The following is a 25,650-nucleotide window of genomic DNA, read 5'->3' as shown; positions in this document are numbered from 1 at the left end:
GTCGTAAAAGTTTCTCTCTTTTCCCGAAAATGGAACCGATTACACGAAATCGATAGATAATTAAAAGCGCGGCGCGTAAACGAGATGTAATCGCGACGAAGTACCACGGTTTACATTCAAATTTTAGACGAGTTAGTCTCGCGAAATATGTATACGTTGATAAAGAGCCGTCGCCTCAACGTGCAATTCGTTTCTCGTTACAAGTTGTAGAAACTTAGTAATTAATCAAGGAACGTTACTTGTTACTAATGAAGGTGTGCAAATCAATAGTGTTTTATCCCTGCATTCGTCGCAATCGAGTCCTGGAAACCGATAACGCAAAAGTAATAACACGCACGGAGCGACTCTCGCCACTGCCTGCCGGCTCGACGTTCGGCGAGCGAGTGAGCGAGCGCCGACCTTCAGGTAAACTTTGGCCCGCAAAAACATCGTACGTCACCGCGCCGAGTGAAAAACAACAAAAAAACGTTGAGAATTCGTTGACCCGCCTACGTAATGGAAAATTCCGTACTTGATATTTACATTACTTTGTTCCGCGGCTGTTACTACGTTTTGCGTATCATTCTGCTGGCTTATTGGCATTGGTATTGTTTTCGACCGAGGTGTTCACGGCGCTACGTCATTTCTTGGAATCCGCGCTCGGTTTTTACGGCGTTTACGGCACCGTACGCAGATCACGCGGCGACAGTCGAATTGATCGGTTATGCCCGCGCGCCGCTTCGCATATCGTATTATTCTTTCTTGATACGCGTTCGGGACAGGTGCTGGAAGAAACCGCGATCGCTCTCTGTGAATAAGCGATGATTGATATCACCGTGCAATCGGTGAATTCCCGCGATTTGTGTCAGTGATTTGTGCGGATATCAGTGTGACTCAGTGACAATCGGACACAGTGAAAACCGAAGAAGCGGAATTTGGATACGGCGACAGTGATAAGTGACTTTACAAACGGAAGTTTAAATTCGCCAGTGAAGTGGCATTTGGATACAGTGACAGCGACAAGTGACTTCACAAACGGAAGTGTAAATTCGGACTCAGTGACAATCGGGCACAGTGAAAATCGAAGAAGTGGCATTTGGATGCAGTGATAAGTGACTTTACAAACGGAAGTGTAAATTCGCAAGTAAAGTGGCATTTGGATACAGTGACAGGAATTCTCGCTCGCTCTCCTTACGAGAAATTAATAACGCTCTCGTGTTACCGACATTTCATGCACGCAGCGCGTAACACAACCAAAATTGGGGGCACTGCATTACCCGCTCGAAAAACGGGCGTATAGCACGGACACGCACCAAGTGGAGACTTTATCGGCAGTGCTTGGAAATAGTTGCAGAAATGAAAATGGGCGTGAGGCGCTGGAGTCAGTCGAGCGAAAACTGTATCAGGTACAACGCCGGCGTGGCCGCTTTCGAGTTTCTCTCCGATCTCTCCGGTTGACATTAAAAACATCGACAAGAATAAACGATTATCTCCGAAAGAAACGTCGAACTTGGATACTTAGAGGCATCGCCCTGATCGCCCTGCGCCCAGTAGACATACATGTTGCAGGTGGAGATACGGATGGTGGCGACGCGTAAATGTAGGTTATGTTTGGTCTTGGATGTCGCGCGCATCCAGAGAACTTGTCGTTGCTGTGTGCCTCCGGCGTTTGATCCCGGCGTGATTATTTCGAGTTGTATTACAGGTTTCGCGGGCGTCGTAATGGATTGACCGGCTAACCGTACGCGAGGGACGCTACGGAAATTGGCGCGCAACACCCGCGAGAGTGACCGTCGATCTACGTAGAGGACGAGAGGTTGGGTTTCCATACTTGGCGACGTAACACGCGGTACGCAGTGCGAGGAAATTTTGATTCCTCACGCTGCAAATCGAACTCGCTAGTCGCGACACCGCTGCTCCGTGCCGTGAACCGAATTGCAAAGCAGCCGCCGGGGACACTGAGATGAGCACTCAGCAAAGCCCGGCTGCCCTGCAGTCCACCGTAGACCGCGAGAAGGTCTACGCGTGGATAATCGAGCTGTCGAATCCGGAAACGAGGGAGAACGCTCTCCTAGAATTGAGCAAGAAGCGTGAAGTAGTGCCCGACCTAGCACCTATGCTGTGGCATTCGTTCGGCACTACGGCATCCCTTTTGCAAGAAATCATTAATATTTATCCGGCAATCAACCCTGCCACTCTCACAGCTTATCAGAGCAACCGGGTATGTAACGCTCTGGCGCTGCTGCAATGCGTGGCCAGTCATCCTGAAACGAGATCCGCATTCCTGCAGGTGAGTCTACACTGCGCGCACGCGCGGCGTGTGTAAATCTTGCGACTAAAAATACGCCAAAATTCTCATCGGTCGATTAATAGGAATTGATACGAGTACATAATAGCACTTGACTGGCCGTCTCTGTTGTGTGAAACGGCAAATTTTACATAATTTATCTGCGCACAACCGAAAGTACATAACTGTACAAAGTATCGCATGTATTTGATTCCAGGCACACGTCCCGTTGTTCCTATATCCATTTCTGCATACGGTAAGTAAGACGCGACCGTTCGAATATCTGCGTTTGACGAGTCTCGGTGTGATTGGCGCGCTGGTGAAAACCGACGAGCAAGAAGTCATCACCTTCCTTCTCACCACCGAGATCATTCCGCTTTGTTTACGAATCATGGAAAGCGGCTCGGAGCTAAGTAAGACCGTGGCAACATTTATATTGCAAAAGATACTGCTGGACGACAGCGGCCTGTCCTACATCTGCCAAACCTACGATAGATTCAGTCATGTCGCCATGATATTAGGAAAGATGGTTTTATCCTTAGCCAAGGATCCTTCTGCAAGATTATTGAAACATGTAGTACGATGTTACCTAAGACTCTCGGACAATCCAAGGTGAGGTGGTCAAAATATGCGCGCGACAAACGTCGCGACACATCTTTCTTAAGAATCCGAAGGAACGTTGATTAATTTTGCAGAGCATTGTTAGCCTTGAGACAGTGCTTGCCGGACCAGCTGAGAGATAATACCTTTGCGACATGTTTGCAAGAAGACGCCTCGACTAAGCATTGGTTAAACTTGCTCCTTAAGAATCTCGAGACAGGCCCGCAACAGGTTCCGCCGCCTCAGCAAGGCCAACCAGATCCCAGGACGTCGATTGGTATATCGCCACTTGCATCTTAAATTATCCTCTTTCCCCCCCCCCCCCCTAATGATATTTGGTATACGAGAACGGACTTCGAGCAGTTTTGTCTGTAAATCGTTCTACAGAAGGATATATCCTTCTTTTACGAAAAGGTGTATAGTAATCAACGCCATGCCTACTGCACATTGTTACATGTAATCATAAATGAGCTGTGAAATGTAGTGATATCGTCGGTAAGTATATCGTCAGTTTGGCAATTCAAGTACATTATGATCGCTGTAAATATGTATAAACGCTGATAGCGAGATCCAAATTAATTGTATCGGTTTGATTTCTACAGACATTGAGTTCTTCCTCGAATCTTAAGGTTATCGAGTAATAGTCTTAACAAATATCTTAAAAATCAAAAATACAATTTTGTGCGAGCAGAGGTATTATGGTATAGGAATTTTAATATGCGATATGTAACATACGTAATGTATGGGGACAATATACATATAAAATTTGCAAGTGTGATTATCTAGCAAGATAAGTTGACTTTATTAGTTTACATTAATCATTATACATTATACGCTCACGGGTGCCGAACATTTTGGTAGATTATACAACATAGATGTGTTAGCCGTTGTCTAGAAATTTATACCACGAAACAGTATTTGCGCGGTCTTCAACGTGTGGACATATAGACGTGCAAATACTGGAGCTAACGTTGCTCGTTTTCTTTGTACATTATCGGCCTAATTAAAACTTATTAAGTAGATGATACACAATGGATACAAAACCGAGTCGGCAACTTTGGATCACTGCCAGGGATTATATTAGTCGTTTACATAGGATTACTTTTGCGCGCGTGTAACGAATTGTGTTCGACATTAGTGCCGCCTGTACTGTGATTGATCGATGATGATGCGCTATGAGGTTTAGACCATTAGGTCATTACAACGTAACAGTACAGGCGTCACTTGTGTCGACAAACGATTATTAGTCTTAGTTTATAATATAATTTTATGAGATATTGGGACTAATTGTAAGTCGAATACAAATTCGATATGCTCGTACGATCGTATATATGCCCGATTGAACCGCGATTGAGAGAGATGAGAAACGATGGCTAACATTTTGAAGAAGTTTGCGTTATATTGTTCGCGTCGTTCTTCATTTTCGTGAGTTCAGCCTCGTTCTGTAAAAAAGGGATAAAGGAATGAGAAAAATTGAGGTACCTACGTTAGCGATAAGATTATTTCTCTGAGGATCGCGGAATTACACGTACCACTTGCTGATCTCTCGAGCGTAAAAGACCGTGTATTATGGGTGTAAATAATCTCTTATCCACGCGACTGTACTTAGACGGACCCGTGAACCACGAGACCAACAGGCCCACTAGAATCGTAATTAGAAAACCTACCCACGTATACCAGAGATACGACATTCTGTACAGAAAGAAGGGTTGTTCTCTGAAAACGAAATCAAGAACATTTTTAATACGATGCGATACGAGAGGAGTCATTACGCGGTTCTTATATGCGAGAGCAATTCGATAAATGTACCTGACAGCGGTCTCGACGATCATCGTGAGGTTTCCAGCGGTGCTTTTCAACGATTCGGTGCATCCGTCCATCGATACCGGTTTTACCGGGAAGTAAATCGATCCGTTGGAGATCGCCGCTTGCGTACCGAACGAGATCCAAGCGACCAAGTTCAGACTTACCAGCGCACCGACGAGTGCTCCCTATTTGGATAAGAAGATAGAGATAGGATGTTCGCCTGGTGAACGTAGAATTTCTTAGGACCGGCTTGATTTTAATGATAAACTTCGCGATTTGTTTATCGTAGCAGTACTAGTGCATCGTAAACCTATCGTTAAAATAAACCGTCGGGAATTCTGACGGATGTCCTGACTGATATTATATTAAGTTCGTGTAAATAATATCATATCTTCGAAACAAACTAGGAAATAGTGCAAATACCCTAATTAAGATATAATAGACGGTTAAAACTATATCCTGTCAGTGAAATAAATTCGAAAGTGTTTGCAATGTACTCCTGTTGGATCCCGTATGACTATCCTCTTACCGTAGAGTTGGCCATTGGGAACAGCATGCCCAGCGTGAATATTCCGAGCAAGGGCCCGGCGGTTATTCCCGACAAACTTTTACCAGCCTGAAAAGATCAGCACGCTCTCGATGACGGCGTAGATTACTCGGCAATTGACTCGCTCAAGTAATCCGCTACATCGTTAAACGAATATTTGCGTGCGAATGCACGTTTGCATCTTACCTGAATCAGTCCGCTCAGTTTCTCAACCATAAATACGAGGCCTACGCAAATGGCTCCTATTACCACAACCGTGGCTTTCATTATGCGGCTCGCGCCGACGTTGGAGATCGGCTTACGGAGACACGGCTTGATCATGTCTTCATAGATGACGCCCGACATGGAATTCAATCCGGTCGACATTGTGCTAAAGGTCAACGAGCGAGCGTGTTACACGCGAAACGGGAAGATGAACGAATGAGACTATACAGCATTGTACAGCAACAATCTCTTTCGATGTCATACAATGATTCAAAAGTTGGCAAGAAATTTAAAAAAAAAAGTGATATCCTAATTTTACTTTTGAGAAAAGAGCATCTTAATTCCACGGTACCTTAATGCCGCGCTGAATACGCCAGAAACGAACAATCCTGGCAAACCTGGTATCGCCTCCGACAGTTCCATCACGAAGTACGGCAACAGCTGATCGGGCTTTCGTATTTGCTAAAACGCAATTTTTATTAACATTTCGCCGAAACGTTTATGTAAAGTCGCGCGTACAATAATCCACGTCCGGTCGTGTCATTGTCTCTCTCATTCGTCATCGAAATTGATTAATCAGAAGTCGGAAAGTTTCACTTCATTCGACAGCTTCCAATTTACGAATTGCCTCACGCCGAGATCATTTTACCTTTGTCGTGACCGGATCGCAGTCATAAAAGGCCGCGTAGATGACGATTCCCGTGTAGCAACATAACGAGACAATGCTGATTATGCCCACGGCCATTATCATAATCGCCCTAGATACAAAAGGAGATTAAATGAGCGTTATGCATCGTGCATCGTGATGCATTTCTCGGACTCACACATTCGACTTCCTCAAGTTCGGCATCGCCAGGCATCGCTGCACCATCGCTTGATTCACCGAGCACGTGGCCAGCCAATTTAAATAATTGCCGACCACCACACCCCAGAACGTGTGCCTTATCGTAGGATCCAGATCCATGCTGATTAAAACAGGAAGAGGACGGAATGGATATCATTTATTAGTCGATATTTTGCGATAACTTGATAGATCGGTAAATCTGCGACTGAGCGTTGCGCGCTTACGATAAAGACCAATTATGTATATGATATCAATAAGTTAAGTTAATTGTTAGAGAAGATGTAGAAAAGAATACGAAGAAATTGCTGCTAGTACTTGAAGAATTCAATTCTCCCGCTATCAGCATTTCTTCTCCACACCTCCGCCACGCCGCCGACTCTGGCGGTGCCGAGGATGGCAACGGTGATGACGGCGCCGAACATCATCACCGTCTGAATAGTGTCCGTCCAGACGACCGCCTTCAAGCCACCCTGAAAGGTAAAATCATATTTTTTTATATATACTATTACTGCTATTTTTAATTGCAATATTAAGTTGTCTTTTCGACACTTGTCGCGAACTAACAATAAGTATTTTGTTTCAGGATGTTCGTCTTTATTTCTATCAACAAGCGCATGCCCCGTTTACAATAAATCTGCGGTAGGCTTGCGTTCAAACTAAGAAATCCGAAATGTCTCTTGGCAGGAAGTCACAATTCTTGGACGAGCGATGTTCTTACCAACGTCGTGTAGAAGATGCACACAGCGCAGACCAGTAACGCGATCGTGTAGAGGTCCACTCCGGTCGCCTGATTGAAGGCTAGCGCAGGTACGTATATCACCAGAGGTATGTAAAGCAGCTGCAACCGCAAGATTGTTCGGCGTGTTGAATTGTTCACGAGATCAACAGGTATCAAGTTCAACGCTTCAGGGAATTCTCGATACGGTAAAGATGTACGCTGCGTATCAAATACTCTCTGATAAAAAGATCTGATAGCGATTTTAAAAAGAGATTGGCAAGAACCGTTGTGTCCAAAAACACCGGAGTCAATTCTGAACGCGCGAACTTGCTTGAAAAAAGTTAGGGAATTTTTGAGTCGAAACTTTCCAGCTTTACTTACTTAACAAAGACACAAACTCACCATCTTGATAATGAAGATAAAAGATCCCATGAGCCTGACCACTCGATTGAACCTTAACTCCAGATACTGCGAGAAATGAATTGCTGATTATCAAGATTCATTGTAAGATAAAATCACTCATCATGTACCTCGTAAGACGACGTAATTCGGAGCCCGTAGAAAACCGGCAGGTAGACGATCGCCATCGTCACGGATACAAAACTATCCGCGATCACGATGCACCATAATTGCGTGCCGTAAACGTACATTTCGGCCGGCAATCCCAACATTGCTATACCCGACACGTAGCTGCAATTTTAAGGAGTTGTTCTTAGAATTACTCGTAATCGCGGACCATTTAGACAATGCAGATTTAAACGTCACTAATTTCCAATTCATTTCTGGCAAATGGACGATCACTCAATTTAATATCGTCAATCGCGAACGTAACGTGATTAAAATTAAATATCTAAAAGCGGCGAAAAATAGTTTTGTCTCATTTAGGGATTGCATTTTTTTATTATCTATGACTTGAGTACTTTTAATAACAAACGTGCAGTATACATTAGCCGTAAAAACGAAGATTATATTATTTATTAAAAGTGCAATTTCATAATTTATAAAGAAAGGTATGCTTAAATTAGAAGTAAAGCTATTTGCAGATGGTAGTTACTGTCAATAAGACTTATAGCTAATATGGGGTGCTCTTAGAACGAATTTTCTTATCCTGGTTATCCCGACACGTGGACCGGTGACTATTAATAATTAACAACGTTAACCAGTGGGCCTTGACGGCCAATTGAGAGAAACGTCACCTAACCACGTGTTCTATATTTCCGGTTTACGGTTCCTCTAACGACGTCCATATTTTCGTACGCAGTAAACGCAAAAGAATATAAATTAATTAATAGTAAGCTACTTTCGTGCATATATTTCATATATTCTAGAGCATAAAAAGACAGATTTTAAAATCGCGGGGAACATTTATAATTATGCGCTCTTTCGACGTTACTGTAAAAGAGTTAAACTAAAACGCTCAGCGGAAAGAGACAAATTTTTACCTTGCTATCAGTGACATGCTTATTGGAAATATAGACATCTTTTGGCCGCCTACAAGATACTCTCCCACGGCGTCCGCCTTCTTCCTAGACGCATACCACTGATAAACACCTACAAGGGCAGAGACGCCCAGCAATCCAATGAACACAATCGAATCGACCAAGTCGAACGTTCGCCGATTATCCGTCGGATCCATTGCACCTCGAGTGTGCTTCGTCGAAAAAAAATTATCCCAATCAGATATTCACCTCCGATAGATTTTATACTTGAGCACCGCCGTGGACATTATTCAGCGATTTTTCAATAGTTAGTAAGTCGATACCGAGCGGACTTCTAGAAATTCGCAAATTGACGCAAAGGATTAGGTCGCAATTATTTCCTGTCGCGTGCGAGTCCTCCAACATTTCACAGAAAGCGAGCGTCAGACCCGCATTTAGCACAGTTTCGATATTTCAAAGATTGCAAAATCGCGAAACGTAAATTCACGTAAAATTCAATCTGTCCGCAAGATGAATTAGGTATTTCATTCTGAAACGTACATGATATCGTAAATTATATTTATTCCAAGTATATTCGCTTCGTCGCAGTTCTGTAAATGCACATAAATTCACGAAACTCTATCACACTCTTATAAATCCATCTGTGCTCTATAAAATCAGAAAATCACGTGTCACAGACGTGCCTGTCAGATTTTCCAAAATCACACGGCAATGCGAAAAACGAAGCAGAGAAGTCACGATGAGAATGACCGAAGTCGAATCCCGTACTTTTATCAAATCCGCCCTTTTAATCTCTTTGATTTCGCGCGATTACCGTGATTTCGAGATTGCGCGACGATGCGGCGACGAGATTACGGATGTGCCGCTTCTTCTGCGCGCTCTACGAAACGTCTGTGACGGTGAAAGAGCGACGCGTTAAACGCAGCTCCACGGGCCACGATTGAATAATTGCGAGATCTCCGTCGCTCCGTTGCTCCATATTGCCCTCGACCACCGCCTTCCGTGATGGCACTTGTATGAATAGGTACATGAAACGGCTGATAGACTTTTCGTACATCACCTTTGTTTCAAGTTTTAAGTCTCAATCTCTCAATGCTCGTATGTATTTTTGTCCGATTAATCTTCTTTCGGTCCTCAACTTGATTATCATTAAAAGGCGAATAGAAAGAAAGTTTTTGGATTCGCGAATTAGTTCGAAGTGATTTTTATCTTTCACAATAATGAATGAGAATTATGTCCACTATGATGTACATAACTATGGGATTTCAATATTATTTTCTCTTTTCGCATTAAATATTTCGTAAGATTGATGTTGAATATTTATTACGATGAGCACAAGACAGGAAAAGTTAAGTACCGCTAACTCGATGCAGCTAGATTGTTCATTACAAGATTTTATACGCAATCAGCATTTTCTATTACAAAGTATACTGAAGTAAAGAGGTACTGTAGGGACGCGGAGAGAGGGAAATAAAATTTTGTGCGCATTATCGGTGTATCTGCATCTTTATTTACAAAAAAACAAAGTTGCCGCTGCTTGACAAGAACATTTTGTCGCATTTCTTCGAGCCCACTTGAGCCAGATAACATTAAACATTCACGAAAAGTTGCAGCGTAACTACAAGTAAATGTAGTTAAAAAAAAACGTTCGCTCTTTTCATAATTTTTAAAAGCGACACGTTAACAATGGTAAAATATCCATTCAGGATACCCCTCGATATTATACTTTGATATCGGTAACCTGTGTGTATTTCGAAAAAATGTACAATGGAATGTATATCGTACTGTCCTTTATAAGTATCTTAGAAATATTAATACGTTCCACAAACCTCGTAAAATCATCATTTTTACGATTACTTAATATCACGATTATCAAATCAAATCGCGTATTGAAATTCCCTTTTTATATTTAATTGTGATGCAACGTAGTGGATGAATCAATAATTTCAATAATTATATTTAAACTACCTGCCGATGCCGATAACAATATCTTTCTCAGAAAGCGGCACCTCAGGTGTACATATATAAAGTATAACTCTAGCAAGGTTTTCATGTAATACTTAAGTTAATACTTTATATACGTATGTATACATATACGCAGGATTGGGAGAAAGTTACATTATAAAAGTATCTAGTTACAGTTACAGTTTTTTCGCTGAAAATGTAACTAGTTACAGTTACAAGTTACCAGTTCTGAAAAGTAACGCGTTACAGTTACTCAAAAAGTAACGAATCGTTACTTTGCAGTTACTTCCTTGCAATGAAAATAGAAATGTCCAATCTGCATTTGAATTGTAAAGCGTTAATAAAGGCGTGGAGGTTTAAAAAATATATAAAGTAACTATTAAATTAGTTACTAGTTATCATCAAAATGTCACTGAGTTAAGTTACAGTTACAGACAGAGAGAAAGTAACAAAGTTAAGTTAGTTACCAAAAAGAAGTAACTGTAACTGCAACATCGTTACAAGTAACGAGTCACTTCCCAACCCTGCATATACGTAAAACGCATGACATATATACATATATGTATGTATGTGTATATATGAGAGATATCGTCCCTTTGCCATATCTGTATTACACAATTAAATTTCTATTTATCACAAATATATTTCAACATTTAAAAAATTCGTCGAAAAGGCACGCCATATTAATATCTATTGTTTCAATTGCATTCATGGTGGACTGCGTTGAAAAAGGCACGCTTTAAGTCACATAGATATTTATATAACAATGTAAGATTAAGTACTCGCGCGATAATATAATCAATATGGAAGACACTAACAGATTCAGAATAATTCGCATACATCAACACATTCATCTAAAAGTAACATCGTAATATATTCTATGTTATTATCACGCGTGAAAAGTTACCTGGTATGTTAAAATTAAGACAATGGGCTATATTTGACATATTTTCTGAAATTAAGAGAAGATTAAAAGACAGAAGATAAAAGACTTGATCACAAAATCGGCTGCCTAAGTAATGTCACGAAAATATGACTTACAATACTAAACCTCTCTTAATAAAAGAATAAAATCGACTACTAAAATAATTTATAAAACATAAAATTAGTAAAATTATGTACAAGTTCCTTAAGTACGCTAGAAGGAATGTTTTAAAATCTTACTTGTAAAGTCTCAAGTCGTCTGATTTTTCGATTTTCGAATTCGTTTATATTTGCAAAAATTTCTTTACGTCGTTTTATTTGAACATATCAGCAAACAGGGTCTGTTAAATAAGAGTAGACTATATATATATACAGTTAGAGTCGAGAATTTAATCCTACTAGCTGCCTCTGGGCAAAGTAATATCTTCGTTTCTGGAAGATGTTGATCCACCCTCGAAGGGTAGATCATGTAATGAAATGAAAAGTGCGCTGTAGTGTGTAGCTATTACTATTTCACTAATCGCTAAGAATGATGAGTCGTATATAAATGATTAAATCTAAGGTCAGAGCGGTTGCTGCAGGACGAAGCATTTTATATCAATTATGTAAATGTAAACTCACTTCTTTGATCGATGAGTATTTGAAGTTTTAAATTTGAAGTATTACTTGATTATTTTTTCAAAGAGATCTCTTAAAAAAAATAGTAAACTTGTAACTGCTTTATCAATTCATATAAAAATTTTAATATAAAATATAAATGAAGAGGAATTTATTTAGAGTGTCAGCAATCACTGATGAACAATTTACAAAGTTGAGCAACTTTCTACACGTTTACTCGTTAAAATTGAGCATCAATCGAGCACTTTCTCCCAATCAATAAAAATAGAATATTCCTCGGGGAGCAAGCGATTGTTGAGCGCATCTGTTTTGAGCAAATTGCATTTTAATGCAAATCCATTTCCAGGAGTAATATCTTTTGATAGTCTTTTAATTCTCACGAACTTAAAAATCGATCAATTTTATTGGACATTTTTTAAATTTTTATCAAGATTAATGGCTGTTAAATTACAGACACACAATCCTGTTAATATAGCATTTGAATTTACAATGCTGCGAAATTTCGCAATGTAATACATTATGCCATGACTCGCTACGGTTCGCGATAAAATTGTTATCGATTTCCCTTCGTTCTCGCATGCAACGTTACTGACCTATGCAAAGTGCGCCGTCTTACACGCGCACGTTGCTCGAAAGGCCTTTCATGGACGGAATGGCTGATAAGGATGCGATATCTTAAGTTACTTATTATATATTTATTACTAAAATTTTATATGGACACGCGGTGTGCATAATTTACAACGGAAATTTACGCACTGATCTTTAATTTAGGCAATTTATTTATGTTATTTTAGTGATTGCAAAATACTAAAAAGTAATCGTAAACACGCATGCAAAGTTTTTGTAAATATCTTTTGAGATCATACTAAACATTTCAATGCCAAGCTAAAAAGACATAAAAAGCAGTAAATCCTAAAGAAAAATTTACAAGAGTATCTTGTTCCTAAACAAGAGATTTAATAACTAGAAAATATTAAATTGGTTAATTAATTGATAAATTAATTTACTCTGTAAATGTAGCATTAATTTTTGTACATGAGTTAATGATGCACAGAATCTTTAGCAATGAAATAACTGTCAAAGATTTTAGCTCATTTGAAGCAAAAGCGTAACTTTTTAAGGGCACTTACAGCCTATTCTCCAACAGACGAAAGAGTTAGTACAAATGTTGGAATTATTATAGTAATTTCATGGAAGCGAGATGTCTCGCCAGTAGTTTAAGACCGAATGGATGAAGTTGACAATTACACCACGCGCGTCTAAGTCCCGCGAGTATATCGCGTCAATAATTATTTAATTAAGTCACACAGCCGCACGGTTCGCGGAGGCGTGATACGCATTCACGAGTCACTCCAAAAACTTACAGTACTATACTACAGCTGTATAAGTAACCTACTAGGGCGACATTAATACTATCTCGATGTAGGAGCAACGTAGTCACGTTATTTTCCAAATATTATTTCTTCAAAATGCAATTAATTCATAGTCGGACATGAGCGTGTATTATTTCACCAAGTGAGTGAAAATGTCACAAATCACTTGTTTCATGACGAGAGACGTGTAATGATTCAGGGATTATCGGGAAGTAAAATAATTATGCAGAAACATGATTAGTCTCTGTGAGACTGTGGTCATTCATGGAACTTTCGACTATGAATATCACTCTTGAAAACTCTTTAACATACGTTAAAAATCGCGCGAGCATTCGAGAAAGACCAAGTGGCGGTATATCGAGCGATCTCTTCGTTTCATCGCTCATTGCTACGTATGTTCCAATATGCATTAACAACGTAGTAACAATGTAGCCTGAAAAATCGGTCGCGATGAAAAATCTTATAGAACATATGTTCGTAGAACAAGACAGAATAGCCACGTCACATTTCACGCATATACGTTTCGCCACATCCTCTATGCATTTTCCTGTTCACTTAAGACAGAATTGTTTGAGATTCCGGCACGGCAATCTTTTCCTCAACCTTTTTCATCTTTCGTTAAATATATTTGTCTTTTCTTCTTTTCATAAAAACAATTATCGCCACAAAGGCGATACTTCCACTTATTTCGTGGTGACATTTTAAAACGCATTTTTAGAACAAGAAAAAACATTTACCTCGCAGAGTTAGTCCCTTTTAAATTTAAGTACCCGAAGAGACTTCTAGTCAAAAGTAGCTCCTGCTCATATCTTATCGTAAAATATTCATTATCGTAAATTCTTAAAACGAACTCTCGCGAGCCTTTGTCTTAAGCTGCGCGGCGTCTGGGCTCGGTGTCATCGCCGGATTGTCGTAAGCATAGTCGAGAGTGGTATCCTCGCTAGCGTGCCGTCGCGAGAGAGGAGTGCTCGTGGTGTTTGGCGTGCTATTAATCCCGTTACTATTACTATTGCTATTACTATTACTGTTATTATTCTCGATCTTGGATTCTTGCTCCACCGTGGCACTTATATTCGGTATAGTCAACTTGAGACCGTTTTGCTTATTCACACCGGCCTCGACGTCGTCTTGCACTTTGTTCTTATTGGCCTGCTGAAGCAACAAATTAAAGGCGTTAAAGTACTCGCAACTGCCGCCTCGTAAGCGTCGCGTAAGAAAAAAATAAAAATATCGAAATGGTCGTTTACGGCTTTGAAAAATTTGAAATACGAAAATATGAGAATTGATCACATAATTGTTCTCTAGAGAATTCAAGCTTATTTTATTTGTCGCTTTTGTTATATTTTTTCTCTGCGCGATCCCGTTTCAGTTTGATGAAAAATTACTTGTAACAAGAGCGAATAGACAACAAGGACTTTTGGAAAAGTCTGTTATTGTGTATACGTGTGTTTGCGTGTAGACATCACCTTTACTTTAATATTCCTTCTAAATATGGTTTGCAAAGTATGCTGAATCTTTTTCCATCGTATTATGGTTCTTCCCAGTAGGTACAGCATCCCAAACAGTGAAAGACAGGTCAACGTCGTTGTGATTACGAATCTATATTTAAGGTTCTCGACCTCCTCTGTAAAAGAAGAACAGATTTTAACGATTGATATTGTAAGAATTATCCGATGAACCAAAATAATTGGTGTAGCATATCCAATTTATTTCCGAAACCAATTCTCATATTGAAATTGTTATACAAATTATTATAAGAGAGAAATACTAACAAAGTACGTTTCACGCGGAGGAGTATATATTATTTTCTACGTAATGTAATCATTAGGTGTCTCCGCGTAATTTAATTTTACGCATTAGGAGATCGAGCGCAAATAATTTAAAAGAAACTAGAGATTGATCGACGTGATAGTTGCTTCCGTGCTCTGTAACACATCGCCGATTTCGAAAAAGATACGCACAGGTATATCCAACATCCGTTCCCGTTGAAATCCCCAAAGTGAAAGTTGCCAGTTATATTCAGAAGTAAAGTATAAATTCCCTTGTATTAGAAAGGAAGAGTCAACGTTAATACGAAACATTGAAACGCATAGTATATTACACAATGCTTACGCTCACTTTTCTCTAATCGCGGTTTATACAAAGCAATAGACACAAGTCGGTATTAAAATATGAAAATTGAAGTGTGAAAATTTCTTGAACGTTCTCTGAAGTTATTTTAAAAAAAAAGTATTTACATCATGTTATGTAAATGTATCTCGATTATAGATGTGTCGAAAATTTTACGCTTCTAAAATAAAAGTAACCACGAGATTGGCAATAGGAAATTATGAATACCGGTCTTCGCGACCGTGTATCGCAGTCGCGCAAGAATTACGAGCCGAGTGACGCTTGTGCGAGATTTGCGTCGTTGAAATCTCCGACTCGTCTGACTTCTCTCGAGACGTGCGGTACTTCGCGGCAAAATTATGTGCATATTCTATTCGCACTTGAACCCACTCACCTCTGAGATCATCGTACTGTCTTGATTGATCCATGCGTTGGGCATAGCGCTGATCGTGAAGATAAACTGAAATCAGAGGAAGCGACTAATAATTAATTCAGCATTGCGCGCACTCGCGCCGCGTTTGTCGAGCAAACTTTCCCGAAGTGCGCTCGAGAAGTTTCAACATTGAATATATGTTTCGTTAATACTTCTTTATCAAGTTATCAGACATTTATTTAGAAAGCGTTACGGAAAATAGGCATTAGCTACAAAACCCGAAGATTTCTCCAACTATACTAGTATGCACCCAGGTATACGACAGGGAAACTCGGACGTTATTGCTCACATATAATTCAAGTTGAAATCAATTACAGATTTAACAACGATAGTCAAGTATGGTAAATCGCTGTCGCTGCAGTATTTTTTTAATAATACTGATATTACGTTAATACACGCCGTGACTTTCGTTAGTAAAGTTTGTTCGAACGTAGAATAGTTTTAAAATAAAAAAGAGTAACAAAATTAAAAGTGAAAAAAAATATCTACATAGGTATGTGTAAATTTTCCGAGACTGATTTTATTGATTTGAAGTAGCGTGTATTTTCAAGTCCGCTACTACAAAACATATTCTTTCTCTATGTCCATTTCTTTCGAGTCTATTTGGAAGAAAACTGCAGTCCATAGCATTGATTCCGCTTACTCGCGATCGATCTGTCTGTCACTAACACATTTCAGCGCATTGATCTTCAATTCGTTTCTCCATTTCTTCCTGTTCGAATCAATGGTCTACCTCTCAAAAAGCCCAGGTTCCCGCGCGCCTGCGCAAGCTCTACGAAGTCTGTCGCGATAGCAACTCGCAGCACAAACAATTCCGACCCACGGTGCTTACGTGTGGCACGTGAGAGCGCGATTATGCCTTATCCCTACTGTAAACGCGAGATGACCCCGTTTCAAATTGAAAAGAGAAGCAAACCAAGACCTGGGACAACGAGTTCGCGTGGATCGATTCGCGAGGACTTGGCCGCGATGGCGATGGATAAGATTCGCAAGTAAAGGGAAGGGCACTTTAAATTGAGATATTTAATTGTTCAACGCTATACCTTACCAACGATAAATGGAACAGGTTTATTACACGCATTGCCATCGCAATATTTAATGAATTGTCGCAATAAATGAGTAAATTTTGATACATTTTAAATATGCTTAAAATATTAAATAGCATGTGGCAATTCGAATTCGCATCCTCGATTATAACAGTACAATTTTGAAGAGTAACAAATTGAAATACTCCAACGTTAAGATTTGAAATCCATCGTTCTATAAATTCCTCGAGGATGCCAGATATGAAAAGGACAGCGCGTCTCTTCTTCCCCCAATAGTTCCTATTTCATCGGACATTTTTTTTACTTTCATTACTCACACGCAGAGTCAACAAGTTCTCCCACAATGTAAAAATTATACGTGAGCCTGAACCGAAAGTTTACCGACATAACGTAACCGGACACCGTAACGGGGGACTCTCAATGGGGAACGAGACGTGGACCCGACACGACTCTACACGGACAATTTCGTACAAACGCACGTCAAATCAGATCCTCTCCCCCCCGTCCCACGAAGGAGCATCTTTTGATATAAAGGCAGAGAATTTAATTCTTCGCGCGTCCCAAGAAGGAGCGATGCCGCGGTTTCTCCTACCTGTCGGAGCATGAAATACATCTCCCCTTCCCCATCGCGGAACCGACGTTGAATACCAAGCAGGAATGGAAGGGAAAAAAAAGGACGATAAAGAGGAGACTAGGGAGGGTTCGTGGAGGCTGAAGAAAAAGGACGGCGGTGAGGACGGAGGGAGGAAGAAAAGAAGCCAGGTGACTCATCGACTGTGTTCGCGTGTGGGAAGTCGGTAGGAACAGTCAGGTGCAAAGTCAACGGACCCGAGAACCCGGGTTTGGTTTGCTCGCTTGCTCGCCGCCGCGCTCGGCAGAGGTGAACGACGGCACCGTATTACTATCCGGTTTCCCGTACGCGCTGGCTCGCGTGAAAACGAGAAACCGGAACGACAGGACGATGCACCGCGATACGTGGCAGGCACCGGATAAGAGGCGCGATCGGTCTATAAATTTAAATTCGCAAAATGCGAGCCGAAATATAAAACGTTAATTTTTTCCAACTACTCTGAAGTTTCGCACTCGATTGCGCAAATTTTACATCTACGTTAGAAATATTTTCGAACAGAGGCTAATTGTGAAGAAAAATTCATTTTACATATCACTTCTATATTTACGGACTTTATACTCGACCAACTGAAATCGCGCAATGAATTTAAGTGCTGCGTTTCAACTATAAAAAAAACTAATAATAGTGAAAACTCACATTGACAATCGCTCATGCACGGCTCTGGCTGATAATTGTGGCTCGTGACGTTGCACGCGATCGCACAGGGTCTACAGTGCTGATCGAAGGGACTGCAATACTCCGAGATGTTGCAGAGCCTCTCGCCGCATTTGGTACCCCGAGGATCGAGGTCGGCCAGCAAGACGTTAGCCAACACGGATACAGCGACGATAGCTGTCACTATCAATGTCATGCTGTTTACGGTCACCTCCAGGAACACTCGATTGAAGCAGTGCCGGATCGATGCGCGGATTTAATCGAATTTGCCAACCAGTTTGGCGCCCTTTCTTTTCCTAATTGTCCTTTCTTCTTCTTTCTCCCTCTTTACCTTGAATTACAGATCTAGGACACAATCATGATTCTCTCGCGACCCACGGTCGACGCTCATGAAGATCCATAACGGTACTCGGAAAGTATACCTCGAAGAGACTCCATGCTCGTGGTGCTACAAAAAAATTGCAAAGAGATCTCTGTTACGTATTTGATTGGTAAATTTTATTTTTTAGATTATACAGAATGTACTAAAACCACCGGGTATCCTTTCAATCGCAGATTCTTTAGAAGATTTCAAGACGAAAATTCTAATACAAAAGCGCGGAGGCTATAATAGTTTTTAAATAATAAGCGATTATATTTCACAATTGATAGACCTGAGATTTCGCGCGCATTTTCTAAAGATTCTATGATTACAAGTATATCCGGTGGTTTTAGTACACCCTGTATATACAATAAGACACTGAGAACTTATTAGTATCATCGGCCAAGAATCCATTTATTAGACGATACAATTAAAAATTCCTACGATTACGAAGAAACAGACCTTGCGATAATTTAATTATACCCTAGATGCTTAGCAAAGCCAGCTAGTACTGACAGTAATAATGATTCTAACAGATTTTTTAAACATCCCGCTGTGAAGACACGACATAACAATCGGAGAAAAATATAACGTAGTAGCGAGTTCAGGGATTCGTTAATCGTGTCCTTAATCACAACTTCAAGTAACACGCGATTCGATAATTTAGACTTTAGTTCTTATGCCTCTTCTTTCATTTTTAATTACGTCCAGAACTAAAATAATTTTTTAACATTCCTATCAGATTTCGAAGAAGTCGTAGAGAACAAAAATTTGATTGCAATACGGGGTCATTTAGGTCGATTCGATAGCGGAGGTATTTTATTCCGTTGGTTACGTCCGATTGCGTCGCGATGCCGGGAGATGCGTCAACCTGTGAAGTGACACGCATCACCTGTAGACTTCAAACACCTGTGTTAACGCATACGTGAGCGCGGCTGGATGCATCAAAATGGCCTCCAGTGTCGCGCAACAACGGAGATACTTTCGCTTATCCATTGACGGCCTCGTTTTATTGTTGCATCGCGGACTATATTTTGTAAATTACCCACGGCCGTGGTTCATTCTTGACAATGCTTTATATTCTTGCGATTGCGTAATGTTCGCGCAGACGATGAATTTTTTAGAGCCAATAATGTGTGTTCAATGACGACAGATCGTGGCAGCAAATTGCAATGAACGGATAGATTTATTAATCTAAAAACCGGATATTCTTGTAGGAGGCATAGTCGATCCATAGTCGATTTCGAAATAAGATATAATGAGAGACTAATATTCTCAGGGCCGCGTCGTATCGCATTTGTGACTCATTCCTCATATCAACCGGCGAGGTAAACGCTTGCTTCGTTTCCTACGTACATAACTGCGTGCCACAGGAAAATCGCTCTCCAGCTGTCGATCAAAGCCGGGAAGACCGAATTATTTCGATCAATCGACATATTCCGTCGCGACTTTTTCTCGGTGCCGTATTTTTCGGCTCATTCCGTTCGAGATCCGAGATAATTGTTCAAAATTTAATTCTTAATTAAATCAAGTACGCAAAATCTTATTTAAAAATTCAATTAATCGATGTCAGATCAGTGATTTAAAATTGCTTTTTCAGATACTCGCAATTCAACTCTTGCCCTGTAATTGCAAAATTGGAAAACAAAATGAGAAAACATTGTCACGGTTAATAATGTCATAATGTTTGATAATTGCAACATAGCGATGCGTCAAGTTGCTATGATATTCTCGGCCCGATGTTTCGGAAGAGACGCGTGATACGTGCCTTTCTTCGCATTTTGCCAACGCTATTACGGCATATCGCGTGTGTCTAAAGCGCAACCCGTTATCGCATATTATATGTTTTCCGAAGGGCATGACTTGACTTATACGATTACGCGGATACATATTATAGCTCGTTGCAATTCACTGTGCGAAACCAGCGCGCGCTATGGTACATCTGGTACCGAACGCACACAATACGTGTCGACGCACAATGCTTTAGGGTGTTGCCCGGTGTTGTAACGAATGGAAATCGAATGCGAACACATGGTACAACCTACTCAAATAGACGTACGAAATAAAGCGACGGCAAACTGTTTAAAACAAACAGAATATGGAAATTAGCATTGTAGAGAGACTCGTTTTTTATATTCGTATTTTATTTTGCAAAACACCTGTTTACGTAAATAGATTATTTATCAAACTTCGTAGACATAGTTCCCAAGTATAATAATTTCGAACGATATCAAATTTGAGTTCGAAAAGATAAATCATGGAAAGTAAAGCCCACGTGATTTATTCAAATATCCCTAGAAACGTAGAAAAACAGAAAATATTGATCAGTATTTCTTTCTATGATAAATTCATCATAAATAACTCACAAATAAATTATAACGATTAACATAAATTACATAGAATAACGTTAATATAAACGTAATTATTTTATACCAGAAAACATGTTTAGTTTACGCTGCGTTATAGAAAACTCGATAATCTTCTAAACGAGAATTACATATAAACTGATTGCTGTGAATGATTTTTTCTTCGAAGTCATTTGATTTTCCACGTCTAATAATTAATAGTCGGATCTAAATCCATCGTACCAAAGGAATTTCAATGACAATGTCTCTTAAAGCTATCTTCTCCGCAATATGCCAGTCGTTTAATATTATTTCAGAATGTCTACTTGTCGCGTTCCGACACGTTTGCAGATAAGCAGGTCCGCAGGTCCGCTCTTCATTAAGTAGTCCCGATCTTACTGTGTTTATTCCGCAATAACGGAAAGCGCCGCTAACTGTGCCGCGCTCGAACTCCACATCGAAACGACGTTTGTCGTGGAAAGTCCAAGTAGAAGTCAGAGGTAGGCGGTGGACGTGCACGATCCGGACAGGAATGTTGCCTGACTGGTTCACGAGGAGGCTTTTACGCATGGCGAACCCTACGGACCCGAATACGTAGTCGATACTCGAGCGCGTTTGCGAGCGAACCACGAGCGAAGGAATGAATCACGAATCAAAGTCGTCTGAATTTATCGGATATTAACTAGAACGATGCGGACTGATTATTCGTGTAACGAGGAGTTAAACGCGGCAACGGCACAAGACCTACATTGCTGCAGAAATTTCCATTTCGAAATGTCTAAGCACTGGGACCACTTTTCCTATCGCGATCTCAAACAAGATTAGAGTTCCTTCCGCACCTTTTACTTGTTTCTTCTGTCTTCTTATAACAAGTCACGATAGATTTTAAAGCTCAAGATCATTTTTGTCGCAAACATATAAATATGTTGTTGCGTCCACCTCTTGAATTAATAAGTAACTCAAAGCAGACTTTTCGATTGATTCTACTCTCGAAAAAAAAAATTCTCTCAATTCAAACATGCCCTGAGAAAAATTTTCATCGGATAAACCAATTAAATAGTATGTCCGAAGGTTAATTTTTCCGATTACGTTTTCCGATTAAATTATGGATGTATCCGATGAAATTTATCCGATGAATTGCAATTACCGATGAAATTTGATTGAAAAACCGATCAAATTTTTCATCGGATATACAATTTCATCGGATATATCCGTTTGTTATCATGTAATTGGATTATCCGATTATATTTAATCGGACATTTTTCTCAGTGTGCAAATGGTAATAATTTTTTCGAGTTGCGAATAGAAATGATATGATAATTAAACGAAGAAACATAAAAATTATCTTCGAAATCGGAGTCCCCCTTCATTTCACAGTCCATCGCGATCAAAACACGCGATCTAAAGATGTCGTCGGGCAAGTATCCCGAGAGTGTTTCCTGTAATCTAACAAATAGCAATACGTAACTATTGCCACTGCACACGGTTATTTTAATTAGAGGGGCTGACTCATATCGTCACACGTACTCGGTATCTCGTTTCTTGTAACATCTTTTGCTCATTGATAACGCCGTGCACAGCGCACAGCCTTGTCGCGTTTACGTCAGAATGAATTGTCGCGGGAAGCCGCGTCACACGCGCGATCATCTTCCTTATGACGAAACATCGGAAATGCTGCGGCAGCATTCGGTCTCGGAAGAAACTGCATTCACGATGTTAATCGCGACGCCGCGTTTGCCAATCCCGCGTAACCGACAAACTAGGACGAACGTCGCTCGAACGAGCAACCGCGTGTAATTAGCTACTGATTAGTTAGTCGTCTAATGCTCCGGTTCGGATGGCTCAGACATTTTCCACACTGATTACGATTGCAACGGTGCAACGTCGCGCTCGATTGATTCGCCCTTGCGCGGGCGAGTAAAGTGGTAATGCATGTTTAACGAGTTTTCGGAAAACATCGTCTGATACCGGAAACACGTAACTTATTGAAAGCGTACTACGTGCACGACATAGATTCCTGAACTACGAAATAATATTGGGGGAAAAACCGACGAATTCTTTAGCAGTTTCGAATCGACAGTTTTCTTAAAGGAAATTCGACTGATCACGATCTTTTCGTGGCTTATTCCTTCGTAGCTCGAATTTCCCATGCCCGGATGAGAAAGAAGGAGGATTAAGCGGCGAGGTTTAGCAGCCTACCTGATGTAAAAGAATATTCCGCTCACAGTATCGACGTACCTGCCGCGGACAATAACGTTGGAACCGGACAGGGAATATTCCCTACACTAAGAAGATGCCTTCGTAAGCAAGCACGACATTGAAATTTTAGTCGAACCGAGAGTTTTGAAATTTCATCGAGCTACAGTCTCTTCCCAGGTAGCGCCCATAGTTCTACGAATATTCTTCTGGAGTGCAAATATTCTTAATTTCAGAATATTCCAATCGAATATTCTCTAAGTATACGTAGATTATTGCAATTAGAAATCGTATATTCACAACAAAAAGAACGTTTTTAGAATATTCGTCGAGAATGTCTTTGGAAATATTCGTTCAGAATAATTTTTTAATATTCACCGAGTTTATGTATTGCACATTGTTTATTGTGTAATACACTTATCTTATGCAAAAGGCAGTGAAACCTGTAATCGTACCATATATATAACCGACACGCTATATTCGATAGATTATTCTATTCACATTCGAAAAAGATTTACAATAGCGCCAGTCGAATGTTCCACGAAGATGGAATAAATATATAAGAATGACCTATGGAATATTCCAAATGTTGTTGAAGAATCTTCTTAAAATGTTCATAGGAATTGTCTTGTGCTATCTGAATTGAAATCTTGAAGCAAAAATCAGGAGTTTGCTTTATTTCATGCCATTTAGGGTCGATTTGTTTTCGACAACAGCGGCAGAACGTTTACATTTTCGATAGTTAACAACCTTCGTTCTCATTGAACACTAAGCTCCAAGTAGAAAATCATTTCGGTGAGGCTTTTAGTAACTTTTCCCGAGCGTCGTGTACGTTCTAGCATATGTTACCGGTGTTTCCAAGCAGCGGGGATCAATATTACACATATAGAAGCAGTGGATCGATGCGATGCGAATAAATCGTGAAATTATCTCGATGCACGTCAAGCCCCACTCGATCTACCTATACAGCTGTGTGATCGTTGAAGTCTCCGCGGGCCCTCCTTGCAACATCGTTCAACTGCTCGTACGAAACGTATCCCGCGTGTTTTCGATATGCGCACTTCGCTTCTATACTATCGGCTCTAATTCGATTCGAGCAGCCGGTAACCGGATTCTCGAGCATCTAATGACAACGATAAACTTAACAGCAGTCGCGAGCAACGATATTCGCGATCGGATACGCGTAAAGTCAAAATATTCGCACATATAAATCGAAATAATATCAAAGACAAGCGAGTCTTAAACCGTTCAGTCATTGTTCAGACGTTTTTATCGCATCGTAGACGTTGTATATGAAAGAGTTTAATCTAGTTTCAAGGATAAATGGTGGAAATCTCCCTCGCGTTAACTTTGAACAACGTCTGAGCGTTTATTTAATTTTCTGATGGCGCAACACATCAGGGAGAGACGAGTCGCGCCAAACACTCCGCTACGTCTCTACGCAATTTTGCAATTACAATTACGTGATAGGTCACACGCTTACCGAGATCATCCGTGAAGCGCAGTCCTTCGCGCGCGGCCCGGATGTACGCGCGCACCCACGCACCCACGCGCGATCGCGCGCTACGCAACCCCGACGTCCTCGGATTCCTGCGTCGCGCGGAACGCGGACGCACAGGCGTACATCGTATCGCATGCAAACTCGCGTACGCGCACCATCGACGGCCCGCCGCGCTTGACTGTCGATCGCGAGAACGCCAAAGCGAACCGAGTTGGCGGCAGCGGCGGCGGCAGCGAGAGTTCCCTCAGGTTCCCGAGACTCCCACCTCTTCGAGGAGTCACTTGGCCCCCTCCAACCAGCGCACCTGTCTCCCTGCTCTCGCCATCACCTATTCCTCCACCTCCCCCTGCGTCTCGTTCGCCTTTTTTCCTCTCTCTCTCTTACCTGCCGTTTACCTGTTGCCAGCTTGCGCGCGCACTCGCGATCCGCGGTCCGACTGCCATCGGAGATTCGCAGCCGACGTCGCTGACACGTGTTGACGCGTCAAGTACGCGAGCACGTGATTCTGACCGCGGTGGATGCGCATCCTCCGAAGACCAGGGCCGATTTTTATCCTTTTTAACGCCCCCTTTTGCAAAGGGATCTATAGATCTCTTTCGTGTCGCAATGTGAAAGGTTCTATCTTTGAAAGGTGTGCTATATAAAAATGTTCATATCTTATGGTATCCCATACAGCACACAAATGTTGAATCAACAGCTCAGAAACGTTCCATTACAATATTGCATCAATGTTACGAAGTGTAGATTCAACGTTGAAAAGATATTGCAAAAACGTAATCCGCTGAATTGTAGTGTCCTGTAAACGTTACAATTCGATATTCAGAAAACCATGTTAAATTATATTGAGTTAACATTGGTCGCGTTTAGCAGAACATTTTTTACAACTGCTGGAAGTGCTGGGATTGGATTATTCCTCTAAAATAATAATCCAATCTTAGCTCAGAAAATTTCTGACCGTTGCAAAAATATTATATATATACACACATTTCATAATTATACGTTTTTTAAGTATCTATTTGAGTATCAAAAAATAATAATTTGTTCAAGATTGTTTTAACGATGCAGCAACA

At 40.7% G+C, this 25,650-nt stretch overlaps 3 protein-coding genes across 7 annotated transcripts; 1 reads left to right on the top strand and 2 right to left on the bottom strand.

Annotated features, from left to right (window-relative positions):
• The first annotated feature begins 1,185 nt into the window (after positions 1 to 1,185).
• LOC105560720 (cell differentiation protein RCD1 homolog) lies at positions 1,186 to 3,638 on the top strand. Its single transcript, XM_012010074.1, has 4 exons — positions 1,186 to 1,579; positions 1,685 to 2,269; positions 2,484 to 2,878; positions 2,962 to 3,638. Exons 2-4 carry the CDS (start codon positions 1,943 to 1,945, stop codon positions 3,164 to 3,166), a joined length of 927 nt encoding a protein of 308 aa, XP_011865464.1. The 5' UTR covers positions 1,186 to 1,579; positions 1,685 to 1,942; the 3' UTR covers positions 3,167 to 3,638.
• A 1-nt stretch (position 3,639) lies between these two features.
• Positions 3,640 to 9,339, bottom strand: LOC105560722 (sodium-coupled monocarboxylate transporter 1-like). Of its 4 annotated transcripts, none has more exons than XM_012010079.1 (13): positions 8,428 to 9,339; positions 7,516 to 7,675; positions 7,388 to 7,453; positions 6,986 to 7,105; positions 6,583 to 6,737; positions 6,248 to 6,388; positions 6,073 to 6,181; positions 5,776 to 5,885; positions 5,406 to 5,589; positions 5,202 to 5,288; positions 4,676 to 4,857; positions 4,399 to 4,582; positions 3,640 to 4,308 (listed from the first exon to the last, which is right to left on the bottom strand). In XM_012010079.1, the coding sequence occupies exons 1-13, from the start codon at positions 8,619 to 8,621 to the stop codon at positions 4,240 to 4,242; spliced, it is 1,761 nt and encodes a 586-aa protein (XP_011865469.1). In that variant the 5' UTR covers positions 8,622 to 9,339; the 3' UTR covers positions 3,640 to 4,239. The 4 variants fall into 4 exon arrangements, with proteins under 4 accessions (XP_011865469.1, XP_011865467.1, XP_011865468.1 ...); XM_012010077.1 differs by having other exon boundaries at positions 4,399 to 4,857; positions 8,428 to 8,758; positions 9,239 to 9,335; XM_012010078.1 differs by having other exon boundaries at positions 4,399 to 4,857; positions 8,428 to 8,636; positions 9,239 to 9,334.
• Positions 9,340 to 11,089: 1,750 nt separating this feature from the next.
• Positions 11,090 to 24,782, bottom strand: LOC105560719. Of its 2 annotated transcripts, none has more exons than XM_012010072.1 (5): positions 24,563 to 24,782; positions 18,160 to 18,625; positions 15,808 to 15,873; positions 14,771 to 14,928; positions 11,090 to 14,456 (listed from the first exon to the last, which is right to left on the bottom strand). In XM_012010072.1, exons 2-5 carry the CDS (start codon positions 18,371 to 18,373, stop codon positions 14,145 to 14,147), a joined length of 750 nt encoding a protein of 249 aa, XP_011865462.1. In that variant the 5' UTR covers positions 18,374 to 18,625; positions 24,563 to 24,782; the 3' UTR covers positions 11,090 to 14,144. The 2 variants fall into 2 exon arrangements, with proteins under 2 accessions (XP_011865462.1, XP_011865463.1); XM_012010073.1 differs by lacking the exon at positions 24,563 to 24,782 and adding an exon at positions 21,283 to 21,304.
• Between the last annotated feature and the right edge of the window lie 868 nt (positions 24,783 to 25,650).

This window comes from Vollenhovia emeryi, unplaced genomic scaffold (assembly GCF_000949405.1).
Source record: "Vollenhovia emeryi isolate VEMERY1.0 unplaced genomic scaffold, V.emery_V1.0 DF939224.1, whole genome shotgun sequence".
Lineage (NCBI taxonomy): Eukaryota > Metazoa > Arthropoda > Insecta > Hymenoptera > Formicidae > Vollenhovia > Vollenhovia emeryi.
This window is presented reverse-complemented; position numbering and strand designations above follow the sequence as displayed.

Coding starts and splice junctions, on each gene's coding strand:
- LOC105560720 (XM_012010074.1), top strand. CDS start 1,943: ATGAGCACTCAGCAAAGCCCGGCTGCCCTGCAGTCCACCGTAGACCGC. Junction 2,270..2,483: donor CGAGATCCGCATTCCTGCAG/GTGAGTCTACAC, acceptor ATTTGATTCCAG/GCACACGTCCCGTTGTTCCT. Junction 2,879..2,961: donor AGACTCTCGGACAATCCAAG/GTGAGGTGGTCA, acceptor TTAATTTTGCAG/AGCATTGTTAGCCTTGAGAC.
- LOC105560722 (XM_012010076.1), bottom strand. CDS start 8,621: ATGGATCCGACGGATAATCGGCGAACGTTCGACTTGGTCGATTCGATT. Junction 6,738..6,985: donor GCATCTTCTACACGACGTTG/GTAAGAACATCG, acceptor TTTACCTTTCAG/GGTGGCTTGAAGGCGGTCGT. Junction 5,289..5,405: donor AACTGAGCGGACTGATTCAG/GTAAGATGCAAA, acceptor TGATCTTTTCAG/GCTGGTAAAAGTTTGTCGGG.
- LOC105560719 (XM_012010072.1), bottom strand. CDS start 18,373: ATGACATTGATAGTGACAGCTATCGTCGCTGTATCCGTGTTGGCTAAC. Junction 14,929..15,807: donor ACAGTACGATGATCTCAGAG/GTGAGTGGGTTC, acceptor CTTCTTTTACAG/AGGAGGTCGAGAACCTTAAA. Junction 14,457..14,770: donor GAAGGAATATTAAAGTAAAG/GTGATGTCTACA, acceptor TTGTTGCTTCAG/CAGGCCAATAAGAACAAAGT.